The sequence below is a fragment of the Aplidium turbinatum genome, chromosome 16 (genome assembly GCF_918807975.1).
Source record: "Aplidium turbinatum chromosome 16, kaAplTurb1.1, whole genome shotgun sequence".
Lineage (NCBI taxonomy): Eukaryota > Metazoa > Chordata > Ascidiacea > Aplousobranchia > Polyclinidae > Aplidium > Aplidium turbinatum.
In genome coordinates, this window is record NC_137487.1 from 8,632,736 (window position 1) to 8,651,490 (window position 18,755).

The window sequence follows — 18,755 nt, forward strand, 5'->3', positions numbered from 1 at the left end:
TTCTTTTATGTTTTCTCTTGCAACCTTAAAAGCGTGTGACTCGTGACCTGCTATCTTTAAAGTGGCGCTTTCGGATTTGCCGCAAAATGTTCGGACAGGTGACTGCTGACTGTGCTGACGGAATCTTCCCGAGCCGGAAGCTGATCCGGCAGCATGCTAACGTCAAATGAAGCAGGTAGATTTCCATGGCTCATGCTGTCTTCTACATCTACCGGTGCATTGCCTGAGACGTTGACTTCACCACTAGGGTGGATCAAAAAAAACGAATTTTTGAGTTCAGCTTAGTGCATCTGCCAAAAGATGCAGTTTGGGCTATCTTTTACATTGGTACTTGAAAAAACATTTTTTGACCCCTATCCAAGAGCGCTCTAGTGGCCGCCAAGGCAAAATTCCTTAAATTAGCCATAATACTTTTTCTAGTGGGTGCAGGCTAATGATTTTGGTGTCTAACCCCACTAAATCAAGTCTTAGGAAGTCACTTCTGCAGTCTAAAATGATGCATGGGCAGCCAAAATTGCATAATGACATTTTTGCTCTAAAAAAGGCATTTTATGGGAAAGAAATGGCATTTTTAGATATTTTGGGCAGTTTTATGGATGAAATACTAAAAAAAGTGTAACCTAGGTAAAACACACGAGGATGTGACCATTTGTGTGCAAACTGGCCTCTAGTCCAATGAGGTGGTTGAGGTGATATGAGGTCCAATAGACTACAGAAGCATACGATTGTGCAGCTGCATGCCGCATATATATATATTTGATAGTGTAAACTTAACTATTGCATTTATTACAGCTTTAGATATATATTGTTTATTTTGACAATGTTTGTAAGTATCTGATCACACTTAACTTAATTGAGTTTATATAATGTTTAATAGAGGCAAAACTTGCATTTGGCTTCTGAATAAGCTTTACCATTGAACACATCCTGGGTAGTGTGCACTCAACCCCCTTGTTTTTTACTTTTTTTTGTACTATTGACTTGTAGATTTGTGAGATTGTTCCACTAGCCAAGAATCTTTGCTGGTCCAAAAATCAGTAGAATTGGGGCACGTTTATGTGGGCCACCAGGCACCATCCCATTCAAATTTTTAGGTTTGCCATTAAGTAAATATTGAATTACCGGTATTTTCACGCTTCTCAACAGAATTTGTATGTTTCAACAAAATGATATGCATAAAACTTTTGCCTGTTCGACTATCTATTGTACAGGGAATTAAAAGAACATGCTTGTCTATACGAGTTGTCTGTGAATTCACATTTTTTACGCGTTCAGTTGGAACATTAGCTAAAAATACAACTCCAGTGAGCGGAAGTGGTCTAAAATTCTAATTTCACACTCGATATAGATCAAATACCATAGAAAGTTACCAATATAGGCTAGTAAGTTTGCTACATGAAAGCCTGGTATTGAATCTGTATGTATCATATACAGTAACTGTAAACTTTTACTAACACAGTTTGTCACAGAAGGCAATGTGATCGACTAGTCTAATCTGTGCAAGAGGATATTAGTTTTTTTCCTTTCTCAAATTAGGTGTGTTTTTTCTGTTAGCTTCGACTATTTGTAAAGTGTTTTGATAGTGTTCCTCGTTTCTGGCACAATGTAGGTAATCGGTGCTCAGTTTAACTCCATGTTCAGCCACATTGTAAACAGCTTTCTGGTACGACTCTGATTCAGACCATTTCTCTACTGATAAAGGAAGAAAATCATAATTTATCTCTAAAACAGAGAAAAAGAACCGAGAGTCCTTTGTGATAAAATCTGTCAGTTTTGATTCCAGATTGATTTCTGATGGAAAACGTGGTCCGTAGCTGGCCAGTGCCAAACCGATCTGCTGGTGTAAAAACAGGATCTGTAGGTTTTACATGTATAAGTTCATCAGCCATCTGATGTTTACCTCTTCCTGAACTTCAGAGCTGAACAGTGCCAGTCCAGTGGTACCATCTCAGCAGAGAGATACCAAAATTGACGTTTGAAGCTACGTTCAGCAGCATCTGATATCAACTTATGCACTGCTCCATATCTGAGAATGTTCTTGTACATAGTCAAACGGTTCCAAGGAGCATCTACAGCAACACTACACCGAAACCAATATATGGGTGAAAACAAATGAAATCAACACAAAATTTTGCATTTTAAAACCTCGACGACACCGATTGTGATGAAAATCACATCATTAGTAAAAATGTATGAAAAAATCATTTTCCCAAAATTTTGTCTTTCTACGTTGAGTACTTTTCGAGATAGAGTGATTTGAAATTTTAGTCATTTTCACCACTTGGTGGCGCCATGTTTCACAGTTTTAACCATATCTCGGCCAATTTTCATCATAGACACACGGTTGATAGCTCATTTGAAAGGTAATTTTAAGCTCTATCAATCTATCTAAAAATAATGAAACTTTATTTAATAATGAAAGAGGAATGTTGTGTTCTTGGTTGTAAACTTCCGACGAGCATAGCAAAAATATATATTTTCAAAATCAAAATTTTTTTTGTTTTTTTTTAAATTTGATTCTTCTTCTACAGCCATGCAAAATATTGTGTTGTGTTTTGACCATTCTGTGTGTTTTTAATAATTTTATTTTCCTTACTCAAATTTTTTTTTATTTTCTGTTTATCGATACTAAATTTTTTATACGTATCTGCAGGATAGCTTACATGGGAATTAGTAACAAGCTAAATGCTGAGATAACTTAATTATAAATAAGTACAGTTTCGATGAAGAGGAGGTCTTCAGACAGTGTGTCTTTAATATATAGTCAAGTGGGGTAAAAAAAAATTTTTTTCAGAAAGGTTGTCCTAGATTTTTTAGCTTATCAAGTATGACCACTAAAGTTGGTCACAATATGCAGACCATGTATGTCTATCATCCCCCAATGAAATTTTTTAAATCCATTAACTGGTTTGGAAATTATGCCCAAAATACCTGAATTTTTTTTTACCCCAGCTTTGGGGTAAAAAAAATTTTCATGGGGTAAAAAAAACACCTGTTAGTATAGCAGCTTCTTCTTCTTTATTATTATAATTTTGATTTCATATGTTTTGCTATTGATTTCATATGTAATGTAAATGATTCTCCACCAGAGGAAAGAAGCTTTGTGTAACTCATATATCAAGGACTGTGAGAGATGCTGAACCCATACTCGAAACTGACCGGATGGGTCATGATGATGATGTAAACGATTTTGCCCACAATTTTTGTATGCACTTTTTATTAAAATACACATTGTGAAATCGCAAAGTCTCATTACTGTAATAAAAACAGCAGCAAGACAAAAAATTGTGTCTAGTATACTTATGCACGCCATCCTGAATTTTATCTGCAGCTCTGGTTTGAACATGCAAGTGGGCGATTAAATTTTGCGGATTGTGAATCCCAAAAAATCAACCAGCAGTTTGTGAATGAACATACAACTAAAAAACAACAGACAGAAAATAAAACAACAGTTTGTGTATGTATGATTGTATGTGTTGTGCACTATCAATCAATGGATCACTCTGTACTCTCAATCAGAGCTATTGATCGACTAACCCGCAACACTAACCTTAAGCTCGGACCCCCAACTCCAGAAAACATCAATTGATTGTGCATAACACATGCATACATTGGCACTGATGCATCCAGAAGTTTGTTTTTGTGTTTTTTGGTGATATACTGCTTGGCAGTTGACATAACACCAATACAAAGCCAAAACATTCCATAAAATGCACTGTTTTTTTTTTACCCCAAATCAACGAATTTTATTGGTGTAAAAAAAACACCTCAATAATAATTCACACAAACATTTGGAGGCCCCAGTCTTTGTTGCATCTAGTAGCCTCACAACATAGTACTCACAATATAACATTAAAACATTCATACTACCTATCACTAAAATTTAGCAAAAACCTTTAATAAACTCCTCCGAACCTTTTTTTGCACACTTCGCTGGCCATATTTACTCTATTTAACATAGCTCTTCTTTGTCAAATCCAATCTTTTTCCTCTACCCCTCAAAGTAATCTCCAAAGACCACTTAAACAGACACTAAAAAAGTTGAGTGAATATCTACTCATTTTAGATGTGAGATGGTAAGTGTTTTTTTTTTACCCCAATAACCCCACTATTTTTTTTTACCCCACTTGACTATAATTAAGCAAGAAGAGATCGGGAGTTATACAGAGGCAGATGATTTAAATTATTTCTATATTTTCGCAATGCTGCAACATTTAAAAAAATACAAATTCAGCTTGAGGAATAAAGTTGGCTACTGTAGCAGTTTGTATTGCGTGTGTCAGGAAATCTTTAAATAATAGTAGGTATACAACATAGCTTTTTGTAGGTTCTAAAGATGAAATCCAATAGCCAAGATGTAATGATAAAAATTCATGATTAAGCAATGACATTGTCGACCGTTACTTTCAGAGGTTAACTATAAGCAAATATAAATAATTTTAGTGGACATAACTCGCTACTAGACTACTAATAAAATATACAAACAGTAAAAGCTGGTCACTTTATTTGAACAAGTCAAAAATATACAATATACAATTATACATACATTACATCAGTGTTCCCTCCAAGGTTTTAATAATATTAATTTCTGTTACAGGGGAAATCCACTCAAAGCTAACTGTAGTTTATAAAATACCAAAAAATCCACACTTTACAAACATGCCAATGAAAATTATGCAACTTTATTTGATTGGAAGCAATCATTAAATCAATTTTGGTGATTAGGAGGTGTTACGTCATTGGGTGGGCATAGCTCTATACTTTGCATGCAAAATTATAACATTATCGCGAAAACGCAAGTTCTGGCACAAATTCCAAGCAGCAGCCATTTCATAGCAATGAATTAACTTTCATTTTAAACCACGAAAATTGAGTACCAGTATGCCAAAAGTATGAACACTGAATCTTTGTTGTCGTGATCGTACTGTTAATTTGCATGCAAAGTAGAAAGTACCGGTACTGTATAGGACTATACCCACCAAATGACGTAGACACACCTCCTAATCAACAGATTTGATATGCTGATTGATTTCAAATGAAAGTTCTAAGTTGCACAAAACCTTAAAAACTTTTAGATGTAGTCCTAGAAAATTGCTTAAAATACATATTTTACATAAATAACTGACTTTGGTGGGAACACTGCATTACACGTTAGTTCACTGTTCAAGTTGCAATTGAACTTTTAAAGCTAGCATCTGTTCGGCATGCAACAACTCGTTGTCGGTGAGGGAATATGTCCTTCCAGAGCTTGAAGTAGTTTGAGGATCCACTGATGAAAGTAGAGAATTGCGTGGCACTATCAGAACATCATCTTTTCTTGGCAATGAATATGATGATACAGGACCATATGGATGCAGAAATTTTAGTTCAAGCTCGTCATTATTCATGAACTTCTTCTAAACATATGCTAGCCACCAATTCTTCTCATACACACATGTAACATATGAGGTAATTTCTTCCCATTGTAAAATTTTGAACTGTGTTGTTGTTACGGTGGAAAAATTGGATGACGATGAATATTCTTTGACTATCAGCTTCTCAGTAGATTCATTCATATCAGCTTCTCAGTAATCAGTAGATTTCGTCAGTGGTTCAAAGAAATGTAATTTTTGTGTAGCCTACCTGGAATCGGGTTTGCATAGGAAAACCTTTCTTCAAGGTCCGATGCATGTCGTTTAATTTCTTCATCCTCAACATACAAACATTTCACTTATTGTTAAGCTCTTTTCTGCCCAAACAAAAATTTGCGTTGGTGTTCGAATGTGGTCATCAGACACTCTTTGTAGGCTGGTTTGGCAGCCAAGTGTTTTATGGTACCTCCTACTCCATCACAGCGGCCTTTTCTATGTGATGGTAAAATAGATTGCCTTTTTTACAAGAAACTTAAAAGATTGAAAATATTTGAATAGATGACGTTGAAAGGTGTGAACAGTTTCAGCATTGTGTTGAAGAGTATCAGAAATTATGGCCAAACAAATGTGTTTCAAAGAAGTAGATGGATCTTGAGCAGTAGGAAAATTGTGGTAAATTACAATGGGTGAATGGTAGCCTGCATATTTGTCCATGTCCAATGATAACTTTGAGCAGCATCTTGCACAAAAAAAGAGTAATTTTCAGCAAAAACACCCAAAATTTTAACAGAGCCATCAATTTGTTGTTTCATTCGATTCAAACTTGCAGGTTATTGCTTAGTTATAAAATTATGTCTTTGAAGGATCAATAGTTTTTCCAACAGACTCTCTACAAACTTGTCTAGGGGCCTATTAAGGTTTCCAAATGTGTGCGGTCAACAGTTCAGTTGTTTTTATTTATTTATTTCAACAGACACCCATGCTTTGTATGTGATTGAATCAACGAGCAGGTTTTCTTCATATTCCGTGATCATACGTTTTAGGTCATTGATATGACTACATTTATCGCATAGGCTAGTCCAAGAAAACATTTTGGTTGAATACTGAACAGGGTTGCAAGCTAAGCGGGCATTTGGGCAAGTAGGTGTTTGTAGCTAACTATTGTAAAGAAATACAGTAATTCAAATTAACTTTTGAAGCATGGAAAGAACACAACCGTATTAATGTGCTGCCAAACATCATGGCTATCGATTTTATGCTGGCTTAACCAGCGCAAACTATGCAATAGCCAATATGTACGGTAATATATATATTTTCACATATGACTGATAGTTTTGTAGTAGAAAGCAAACATTGTTTCAGTAGATCAAGATTCTAGAAGGCACACTGCATTGTACAGTATATGACAACCTGAAATCCACATACCATGCATGCACCTTGCCTAGTGTCCTTTCAAGATAGCTACAGTACAGACAAGATAGGGTATACAATTCATCCTAATAGGCTACAATGTTATGCAGAGCAAACTATGGTGAATTGTTAGAGCAAGGAAAATGAATTGACTAAAAAACACACAGAATGGTCAAAACACAACACAATATTTTGCTGGGCTGTAGAAGAAGAATCAAATTTAAAAAAAAATAAAAAAAATTTTGATTTTGAAAATATATATTTTTGCTATGCTTGTCGGAAGTTTACAACCAAGAACACAACATTCCTCTTTCATTATTAAAAAAAGTTTCATTATTTTTAGATAGATTGATAGAGCTTAAAATTATCTTTCAAATGAGCTATCAACCGTGTGTCTACGATGAAAATTGGCCGAGATATGGTTAAAACTGTGAAACATGGCGCCATCAAGTGGTGAAAATGACTAAAATTTCAAATCACTCTATCTCGAAAAGTACTCGACGTAGAAAGACGAAATTTTGGGAAAATGATTTTTTGTTACAGGGCTTCATATCATGTAATTTTCATTAAAATCTGAGAGATTCGGGTTTCGGTGCTGTGTTGATTTCATTTGTTTTTACCCATATACAGTAGAAGAGGGAAATAAAATTCATGAGATCTTTCAGTTTAGCCACTTGTGAACCTGATGTGATAGTTCCCTTAGGTAACTTAGCTATTTGATTTTCCAGTAGCACCAATTAATAGGAATGAATCAATTTGGCCATCCATCTGGCCTTGTGTGTGGCCCCAGAACGGTAGAATTTCACATTTTGTAGACCAGGACTGATATAAGCAATGCACATTGCACAAGTTCATAAGTTATTTATAGTCGCCTCAAATGAACTTGTATTTGCTTTGTGCAAGTTGAACAACGTCATCTTTGAGGTTCTGAATGAGATCGTGTGTTGTTACTGGAAAGCTGTTGATATCCAATGTACTTAGCAGTTAGCCACTGTGGAATAGAACCCCAGTTATTGCGGAGTCTTATGAAGATGCTCATTTCTGGTTATTTTAAAACCTTTAGCTTCAAATCTTCAAAGATACATGACACAACGATTTCACCAAAGTGATGTAAACAACCTGACCAGAGAAGTTCCTTATCTTAAGAGCTACAGTAGAAGCAGTTTTTGCGTTTCTTTTTTTAGAGTGTTTTTGTCGTTTTTCTGCACTAAGAATCCTACTTTCTTTCCTTCTGACTCGTGCGAACAAAATAGAGTCAAATCCGGCTATTGTGGCTGTCCTGTCTGTCATCATTCCTTTTAAGAATGATATGTCTGCAGGATTTGATATAAGCTCCTCAACAAAACACTAACATACTGATTTCGCCTGAACCCGTTGTCATGCATTTTGTGTCCATTACTGTAATGCTATGGATAATTGGATGCACAAATTAAAGGCAACATTTTTGCAATTAACTTCATACGGTAATTGTTTGCTTTTATATGTTTGCTTCAGTGTATTAACAGCAATACCTTTAGAAGCAGTATGAATTTGTTTTTCTTTGCTCTTTTTAAAAAAAAACAATAAATTTCCAACTTTTTCAAGCATTTTTGCTGAATAAAGGCTCTGATGTCATTTTGCTAGCCCATAGATGATTTTAGACTGCAGAAATGACTTCCTAAGACTTGATTTAGTGGGGATAGACACCAAAACCACTAGCCTGCACCCACTAGAAAAAAAATTATAGTCAATTTAAGGAATTTTGCCTCGGCGGTCACTAGAGAGCTCTTGGATAGGGGTCAAACGGGGTCAAAAAATGTTTTTTCAAGTACCAATGTAAAAGATAGCCCAAACTGCATCTTTTGGCAGATGCACTAAGCTGAACCTAAAAATTCGTTTTTTTTGATCCACCCTATTCACCACTGTCCATCCTTGAAGCACTGCTTTCTTCATCAATGTCATCTCTACGTTCATTCGTGCTGGACGTGGCTTCTTCAGCGTTATCATCTCGACGCCTTTTGAAAGCTGGTTTTAAGAATGCGCGAATAGATGTTTGACTTTGCTTCATGTTTAACTTTTCAATAATGAAATGACAACATCGCGCGGTGCCCCAATTCATACCCAGCAACAACTTTGTGAGGAAAGATTTGTAAAAAGCGATTGTTTCACTCAGTAGGACGTCTTTAGTTTGTATCGGTTATTTTATTGTCATGTTCATTATGATGTCATATTCATATTCCCTTACGCTGACCCGGAACTGAAGTTTGATTGTGACGTAACGAAAGTGAGACCATTCGGAGAAAAGATCAAACGTGGCTTTTGTTGCGGAATTGCTTTGTTCTGTCGGATACCTAGCGAGAGACTAACGTAAAACAAGATGTTGCGCTGCAGTTGGTTGGATATTAATTCGGCGTTTAACAAAAACAGAAATAATTGTAACGAACACTTCATAAGCGAAACATATTTTGCCCACTGAACATATTTTGGCACTGGGCACCGCCCACCCGGACCACCCTATTTCGGCGCCTATGAACCTATCCAATTGTTTCAGGAAGAGATAAAATTTTGGATAATCACCAGTATCCAGTTTTAACATCAAGCTGTCATTTAAGAAAAATTTTGAACCTTTGTGAGCATTAAGCGCTCTCTAAAATCTGCTAGCTTAACATTAAACCAAGCAATGCGCTTACTCTAAAATGTAAATACTAAGTGCTATTTTGTTACAGAGGTAACCATATTGGCCTACTGTAGAACTCAAGAAAACCCTACTGAGTGTTTTTAGAGTGAAGAAATCATTCATCATCCTGGGAATCTACTCACTTCATTGTTATGTGATAGCCATCTTTATTTCATTCCAAAAAGCTCACAATATATCAGGGATATTAAACCAAAACAAGACATTTTAGTGAGAAAATTAAGGTGCTTTTATGTAAGAAATTAATTGCATGCTCAATACTCATTGCTCAGGCCTAATGCAAGTATTGTAAGGCATTGGTCGCTTTATGTATGCTCTTTTTTGATTGCTTGGTTATACCCTTCCAAACCAAGCCTTGTATTGGAATTTTTTGAAAAAACATTTTGGTTTGAAATTAGCATAAATTGTTAAAAAGGATGTCAAACTACTCAAACAGTGTTCGTCTAGCTGTGGTTGATTAATGATAATTATTAGGGTGGTCCTTATTTTTCAATTTTGGAAAATTCAATGTCTGACCCTGCTAAAATGTGCTACTAGGCACAAAAACACTGTGTGTGAAATATTTTTAAAAAATATTGATGTTTAGAGGTTGCCCAAGACCAATGAAAAATCACCATACACCACCCCAATAGACGGAATGTTGTTCGGTTCATCATATTTAATTTACACCATTATTTTTCATAACTGAATTTCTAACAATGCTTTCTTATTTTCTAAACAGAATGTTAAGCTCAGTAGAAAATAATGGCAAGTGTGTCTAAAAGTCGAAAAAAGGTGTACCTTCTAGATCAATGGTTCTCAACCGGGGGTCCGTGAAGCGATTTCAAGGGGTCCGTGAAAGTTTCCCAGTTTTCAGCATGATTGATAAATTGCAAAATTTAAAAATTGTTTGTGCTTTGTTTCTGTATTAGCCTACAGTGATTCTTCAACTTTAAGTTGCAATGCACTGGTGCGTCATTTGAAATTGCAAAGGACATTGCACAAAGATTTGGTTTCTTAACTGAAAAATATCATATCAATGACTTAAACCTTTTAATAAGGCTATGTTGGCTATCTCCTACTTAATTCTTTTGAAACAGCCGATTGTTGTTCAATGTTTAACTTAACATAAAGTGCCAACATATAGCTCATAAGTCATAACATAGTTTCGTCAATCTCATCAATCGTCAAGTGTGTTGCGTCATCTCGCATGAGTGAACTTTTTGAAGCCGCTGAGCGAGATGCAGGTTTACAAAAAGTCAAAAACTATTGTAAGAATGAATGAACTACTGTAAGAATGAAGAATCTACGTAAAAGCCTGGATTCTTGCTCCACTTGCCGTTAAAGCTCCCAACAGTGACCTGTGTGTTTTGAAGAGCTTGGTTGATTATAAGTGCATCAATAAAGGCATTTCTATGACATCTTTGATACAAGTTTTTTTTTTGTGAAGTCATCAGAAACAAAACTTGTATCAAAGATGTCAAAGACGATGATGAAAGGCATTTCAATGGTGACGGCTAAGAAGATGGCTGCCCATTTGCGGTATTTCGGAAGAATTAGTGGGTCTTTTCCTGTTTGATGATGACATTTCAACAGATCTGAAAGATGAGATGGTGCAAGCAATGCAGGAGAAGGCCGGGTAAAACAGGTTACATGAGTATTGGGTAACCTTGAAGGAAAAATGCTATGATCATTCTTCACAACTAACACAATGTAACAGTAACACATGGTCACTCTTCAAGAAACTGAACATACCAGACTCTGTCTTTCAACATCCAGCAACAGAGTGGGAGAAAGATGATAATTTTCAAACCGCTAAAGCAACTGTAAAGTCTCTGGCTGTTACAAACAAACATGCTGAAAGAGGAGTTGCTCTTGTGTAAGATTTCTCTGGATGTTGGACAAAAAATGAAGAACAATTACAATTTCTCCTCTAAGTCGTTTGTGATCACCGCAAGAAATATCCACAAACCCTCAAAAAGACCTTAATGCAACAATGATTGGTTGGTCACCATGGCTCTTGGTTGGCATATTGAGTATACTGTCTAACTAAAGACATGGACATTGTACAGTATAATATCCTAAATTAAGGGTATTAGAAATATAGAATATCGGTATATAACTATATATATTATTTGCTGTGTTATCAGTACGATTTTTAAACTGAACGAAAACTTGTTGAACACTGTATAGTCAATCAATAAATATTTTGTGTTACTCTGTGATGGTTGATGTTCTTCTGATGAAAATCTATGATCACAGTAAATAAAGAGAGGCTAAAGTTCAAAATGTTGAGTCAGAACAGGTGATGTGACTAGCCAGGCATACTCATTTCCCAAAATTTGCTACTTGCCGTTCATCGTTAGCACAGATAGCATGGACTGATGCCTGCTATACAATCATGGAGTGATGTAAAAAACACTTGTGCTCTACTTCTTTGACATCTAGTATATGCACATTTTTCGCTATAAATTCCAAATTTCAACGGCTCTGGGCAACCTCTATGTATATGTATCTTTTTTTCATATTTTACACAGAGTGTTTTTAAGCCGATGAGAACATTTTGGCATGGTCAGACCTGAAACTTTTACAAAAAAAAAATTTACCCTCAAATAAGGACCACCCTAATAATTATATGTGGAAATTTTTTATTTTGTTTTAAATAGTTCCTTTTTTTACGTATAAATGTATGTACCAGAATGGTTGAAGGTCTCAATTTTAACATTTAGTGCACTTTAATCCTACGGATATCAAAAATATTTGTTCTTATTTATAGCATAACCAAAGATAATCAATTTCTGTATATCAAATAATTTTCGAATAGAATAATCCTTTTTGACCTTCTGGTTCTCATCAGTGCAGTTATGCGATGACTAGGAACCGAACTGCTTCAACAAAACAGAAATCGGATTGTTTTCCCCTTGTGGGCGTTACAGATTCCTTTTTATTGTGTGTGTTTTGGTGCCTACTCTCCACTCCACCATGCAAGCTCTTCCTGAATGATAACAAGCACGTTCGTCGTTCATTTTGCAGAGAAGAGACTGGAATTTCAGCGTTTCCCATTCCCGTTGGAGGATCTAATGACATCGGTTTGTTTGGTTACATAAAAGCATGGGAAGAATTGATGAACGAAAAGAATATTTTTGATGAATTTCAAGATATTGTGGTGGCTTGTGGAAGTGGTGGAACAATTGCTGGTTTAGCTATAGCGAATTACTTAACGGGTCAAAAAGTCAAGTAAGAATTTCAAATTTGTCTTTTCTAGAGCTGTTTAACTTCTATTTTGATGTGTAATTATTAACCATGTTAAGTTGTTAACCCTTGTTTAACTAAGTTTATCGCCGAGTGATGAACGCCCGTCCTTACACAATGCTCGAAAGGACTTTGGTTTGATAGAGTTCTAGACAAGACACTTTATGACGTGCCCAAAAAAATTGTTACATGTGGGTCCAGAATATGCTTTTCTACTCGTAGAAACACATCGATACAGGTGAAACTAGCTTCCATCTAGACTGCAATCGCACATGACACCTTGAAATTAAGCAGGTCGTGATATTTGGGTTATAAAATAAGGTGCCAAAGTGCTTTTGTTGCAGAATACATGGCATATCCGTGAGCGATAATAAAGAATACTTTTATGGACACATTAATGAAATGTTAACAAACAATGGAATACTGAATGTAAAAGCTGAAGGAATCGCAGATATCATTGATGGCTACAAAGGTGCGGGTTACGGAATCAGTACAACTGAAGACCGAGGTAGTTATTGTTTTGCATACGTTATAAAAGTAATTGGTCCGGTAGTGGGAGTGCAAAAACATGACGAGTACTTTTTGTAATTTTATACGAGTTATAAATTTTCTTAAAAGAATTTCCAGCAGAAACATTATTGGTGTGCGTGCAATGCACAATGTAAGTTAAAATTTTGGGTACTTGTTAACAAGGTGGTCATATTGTTTTGTTATTTGCAGAGCTTTACACTCGCATCGCCAGCACAACAGGAATAATATGTGATTCAGTCTACACTGGAAAAGCTGTTAAAGGCATGTTGTCGGAGCTTGAAAAAAATCCAACTCGATTCAAGGGAAAGAAAATTTTGTTTATTCACACAGGTACATGATGATATTTTTGATTTTAGACGTAACAAAAGTAACCTGTTGAAAAAGTTCTTGCAGGTCAACAAGTTGGTGATAGGTTTTGGTAATGTTTAACAATGTACAGTGTTATTCTATTACAGTACTTCCAAGCTAAGTGGGTTAATCGTTTTTAGCTTTAAAGTTTGAGTTGTGTTGTCTGTTCAAACATGAAACCAGTGGTTTTCAGCGTGGGTGTCGTATTTTTCGGGTCTGCTACTATTCGGTGAGTCCGATTCGGTGAGAGCCTTTTTCGATGAGAGCCCTATTCGGTGATTTTTTTGAATTTTTTTTTGAAAATTATCGGGTACCGTAGCCTAATTATTATTGCCGCTTTTACATCGTTTTAACGTCGCTAAACGTTGAAATAAGACCCTAACCCTTAACTCCTAACCCTAAACCACTAACCCCTAACCCTTACCCCCTAACTCATAACCCTTAACCCCTAACCCTATAACGGCAATGATAATTAGGCTACGGTACCCAATAATTAAAAAAAAATCATGAATAGGGCTCTCACCGAAAAAGGCTCTCACCGCATAGGGAACTCACCGAATCGGACTCACCGAATCAGACTCACCGAATCGGACTCACCGAAACGGACCATTCCGGTATTTTTCAAGCTTTGTAGTTTTGACTGCTCTACGTCTGATCCGTTTAAGCAAAAGGTTTATTTTTGGTTTTGCTGAGTGAATGGTGAAGTTTACTTTGTAAACTGCACACTTTTTTATTGCGTGTATTGAACTACTGATTGAGTTTATCCAAATACATGTAGATTTATTTGTAAATATAATCTGTAGGTGGAATTTACAGTTTGTTTGACGGAACGGTTCAACCTGAGATCAAGCAGCAGTTCAGGAAGGACACTTATCTGTGGCCCAACGACTCGACAACATATACAAGTTTACTTCAATGAATTTAATAAATTCAATAACTTTGTTAGAAGCTTTTTATTTTGTATCCGACACCTCCATTTTATAACCAGAACTTATTATTTTGTTTCGGAACTTATCAGAATGTTAGGAATCTATGACCCGCATTTTAGAAGTTTCAAATCAAGCATAGAGGTGGCGAATTCATTCACATAAGTTGCATAGCTTGCAGGGTGCTCATAACTATGTAGCGTATGATAAAACAATAAATGCTATTAATACTGCAAAAAGTGCTCAATGGCAAGCAAAAAAAAGCCAAGCGGAGCAAATTCCATCAAGTACAGTTGCTACTTTCTATATCCAAGGTCCTTTTTGAAATAGAATAGAGTCTATTTGAATACGACTGTTCTGTTGATCCCGAGTAAGCGTGAAACAGATTGAAAAATAGTAACTTCATTTGTATTTGATAGTAGCCTATAATAATGTGAGCTTATATGCATAGTATAAACTTTATCTATGGCAAACTGGCGTATTTATAATTGCGACATGTTTCTATTTATCGGTACTTGATTAGAAAAATGATGTTTCGATGTATGTCGAACATGCGTGACAAGTTAATCATTCCTTTTATCTTTGCTTCATGTGTCATGCGTAAAAGAAACTTACGAATTGTATTTTTTAATTAAGTATTTTTACTTGTAGATTCCGCTTTTCATACTTTAGTATACCGTTTTATGTATATATTCTGCTATTTGTATATTGTCCCAAACCAATCAAACATCGTAGATTCGTAGGGGGACAGGGTAAGTTGAACCATTTTTCACGATTATCGCCATAGATCGTAAAATACTGGCACTAAGAGCCTGGTACTTGGACACAAGTTTGTGGCACCTATCATGCATGTTCTTGAGCAGAGCATTATTAGCCGAGACCTCATCAAACAACTCATCCTCCATTGCCATTGATAGATCAATTTTGCTTCGCCAACGCCTTCACTTCTTCATACTCAATTGTTTGATCCCTTAACAGGGTCCAGTTGATGTGCGTTGGATGCGTCTCAAATCGATACAACTTATTGACATATTTTAAACTGTTTGTCCTGCTTTTGGTATCATCAGATAGGTTATAACGTCCGCGTATTGTCGCTTTTATCTCTTTCTAGACCTCTGTTATGTTTGGCATAATTATTTTTCCTTGTGATAGTCAGAAATAAAAACAAAATTGACCTGAAATTTATAACGTGATAACCAAATTGAAAACGTATCAATAACCCTTAAAAATGTTGTGATTACGTTTTCACTTTATTTGGTGTAATAAACTTAAATGAACATTACTTTTTTGCCATTGAAAAGAGTTCGGTAAAACCTTTCATATGATACTTTACTCAAAAATTTCAATTTTTTTTGATAATTTGTTAAAGTTGCGTCACGGTTGAGTGGTTACATGAATGCAGACTTGGAAAAGTATCTAATCAATCACTCAAGCGTGACCAAAGTTGCATACAAGAATTATGATGCATTACCAACAAGTTAGGGAACGTTCAAATATTACGTAACGCCTTCGAGGGGGAGGGGGGGTTTATGCAAAGCGTTACGTTAGCGTCACATTGGGGAGGAGGGGGTTCAAGCAAACCGTTACGTAACGCTTTCGAGTACAGAATGGTAGTATTTTGTGCTGAATTCGTGCTGAAAAAGCGTTACATGGGGGAGGGGGGGGATTGAAAAAAGCGTTACGTTGGCGTTACATGGGGGAGGGGGGGTCAAAAATTCGGGAAAAGGCGTTACGTAATATTTGAACGTTCCCTTAATCAAATTCCATCCTTAGATGTTAAAAACTCCGTCTGTTTTAACATTTTTAAAACTTATTTTGATTTTTTTTAATCTCATGCTTGAGTGATCACAGAAATTTTAAATTTTCCGAGGGGCAATAACTCAAAAAGTACTAACCCAAATTGTCTCAAGTTAGCACCACTTTGCTCAGAAAACTGGCTCTATAGCCTAAACGCATAAATTTCATAAAAATCCGTGAATATGGGTGACAAAATGGGATAAGTCTGAATGGCTTCACAAAGAATGACCCTTTTCAAACACACATTATGTGTTCTATTTTATTAGACCCAATTATTTTTTTATTCAGCTAATCTGTGCATAGATCACTTTATAGGCTACGTCTTCTTCGGCAATCTTTTAGAAAGTGGTCGGACAATGCTTGAATTGAAAACTTTTCTTGTTTAATTTAAACACCTTTCAGAACTGCATTGCAAGCTCTTGCTTTGTGTAACCCAGGGGCGCGGGAAGTAGGGGTGCTCAAGGGGCTGCAGCCTCCCTAGAGCTAATTTAGCCCCCCTGGAATTTTCAAAAATTGTTTCGCCCCCCCCCCCCCAGAAAATTCTGACAATTTAAGGTACGGAACATATTTTCAGAAAATTATTCGAACAATAATTGCTTCAAAGAATCGAGTTCCTGTTACGTGTAGTCGCGCCAGGGGCTCCGGACACTTCCTGAGAGTGGGGGGGGGTTAATTTAAGCAGGGGCGGGAACGATGTTTTGACATCGAAAGGGGGCTTATTGGATTATCGCATCACATATACTTCTGGGAGGTCACCCCTAGACCCACTTCACATTACTGAAAGCTTCAGTTTCTTATACAGCGTCTTAGGCGATATGTTTCGCGCCGAAGGCGCAAAATTTTTGCATTTTAGCACAATTTAAAATCGAAAAATTATTTCAACAAATCTAAAATCGTGAGCAAAAGCTCTTTAACATTTGCCACATTTTTTGAGGTTTTGAGACAATTTTGACTGAAAGAGAGGACGTACGCAAAAATTCCTCTCTGTATTCTTCCTTGGGTCAAGTCCTTCAAATTTTGCACTTCAGACGCTAAATGGTTAGATTTAAAAGATTAAAAGCGTTAACGCCAAAGTTTTCTATGACTTAATTTACAGTTGCATGAATACAACACGATAACCTATGCCATAACATCCACAGTGAAAGGAAAAGTTTCAGCATCTGGAGTCTAGGCCTACATTCAATCCAGAAAAAAATAAAAGCTAAAATGCATTAACTTTTACAACAACCGAAAATATAAAGACATTGAAACAGTGCAACTGTAGTGGGTTTCGTTCGTGAGTGGTAAAAGCGAAATTAAACAGGTTGTAGCAGTGAGAAACTATGACGTCACACATAACCCATTGTGATACGTATATTTTTGACAAGATAGATTGGCCATAGATGACTTGGCGTTGTCTTGCGAGTCGGAGTTTCCAAGCAAAAACCTCAAAAGTTGTGCAACAAAATAAAAACATGAAAATAAAACACAAAAGTAAAAAATATATTAAAAATGAAATTTTTATCTCTACATTAGTGGGGGGGTAATTTTGCATTAGTTACCCCCCCACTCCAATTGGTGGGGGGTAATCACCCCCGCGGCCCCCCCTCTAACGGAGCCCATGGGTCGCGCTCATCATTCGCAATAAAGAGTCGTCTATCACAGGAAGCTATACCTCGCAGTAGCGGTACTAGCCACCCTCCCTACTAACACGGCGGTCCATCGTTTATTGCAGTGGCAGCTGGTGCTGTTTGTGAGCAGCAAATATCCAATCCAGCACGAACCAATCAGAAGCTACGCTGTTCATGACTTCATCAAGGTTGCGTTGAGAAAGAACAAAAGAAAAACTCAAATTCTAGCTAAATTAAGTCATCGCTTTGCCATCGGTTGGCTTGGCGCAGAGGGTTAGGGCGGTGTTAGGCTAGTCATTTCATTGACGTGGGTTTGATTCTCACCACTGCTATAGCTCTTTTTTCTTCTGTAATTACCGAACAAAGTTGAAAGTAATAATCAAGTCTCTGGCTGAATGCTGGAATGGTCACAATTGGACAGACAACGTAACATCTGGTTGGTTCGTGGTGGATTGGATATCTGCATGCCAGATTGGAAAGTTTGAACATTGCGCGGGGGAGAAGAGTTTCAGGTGTTGCATTTGCGCGGCTGTCAACATCAAACGCTGGAAATTGCGCGGTTGTCAATATCAAACGCTGGAAATTGCGCGTTTGAAAATTATTTACAAAAACGTAAGGAAAATGCTAACTGAAACCTTAACTTTGCAATTGCAATGCTGTCCTGCCTCGTTGAGCTTCTTTTGGAAATAGCATAACAGCAGCAGCTTAATAACTGCGCTAAGCGTGCTCCTTTAGAATCAAGGCGATCTCTATCGTCTTATAGGGATCGTCTTGTATATAATCCGCCTCCGTGGTTAATATGACGTCACAAAACGGACGCAACTATTATTGGGAGGGTGAAAAAAAGGAAGGTAAAAAGCGGCGGAATGGAGATGAT

General features: G+C 36.5%; 1 protein-coding gene across 2 annotated transcripts in view; it reads left to right on the forward strand.

Moving 5' to 3' along the window:
• The window catches only part of LOC145785719 (uncharacterized), a 29,088-nt gene extending 13,341 nt beyond the window's left edge, over nt 1–15,747 (forward strand). For both annotated transcript variants that reach the window (XM_082597414.1, XM_082597413.1), the window contains exons 4-8: nt 9,523–9,659; nt 12,448–12,651; nt 13,011–13,174; nt 13,387–13,527; nt 14,349–15,747. In XM_082597414.1, coding sequence (XP_082453540.1) covers nt 9,523–9,659; nt 12,448–12,651; nt 13,011–13,174; nt 13,387–13,527; nt 14,349–14,464 — 762 coding nt within the window. In that variant the 3' untranslated portion in view covers nt 14,465–15,747. The remainder of the gene's footprint in view (nt 1–9,522; nt 9,660–12,447; nt 12,652–13,010; nt 13,175–13,386; nt 13,528–14,348) is intronic.
• The last annotated feature ends 3,008 nt before the right edge of the window (nt 15,748–18,755 follow it).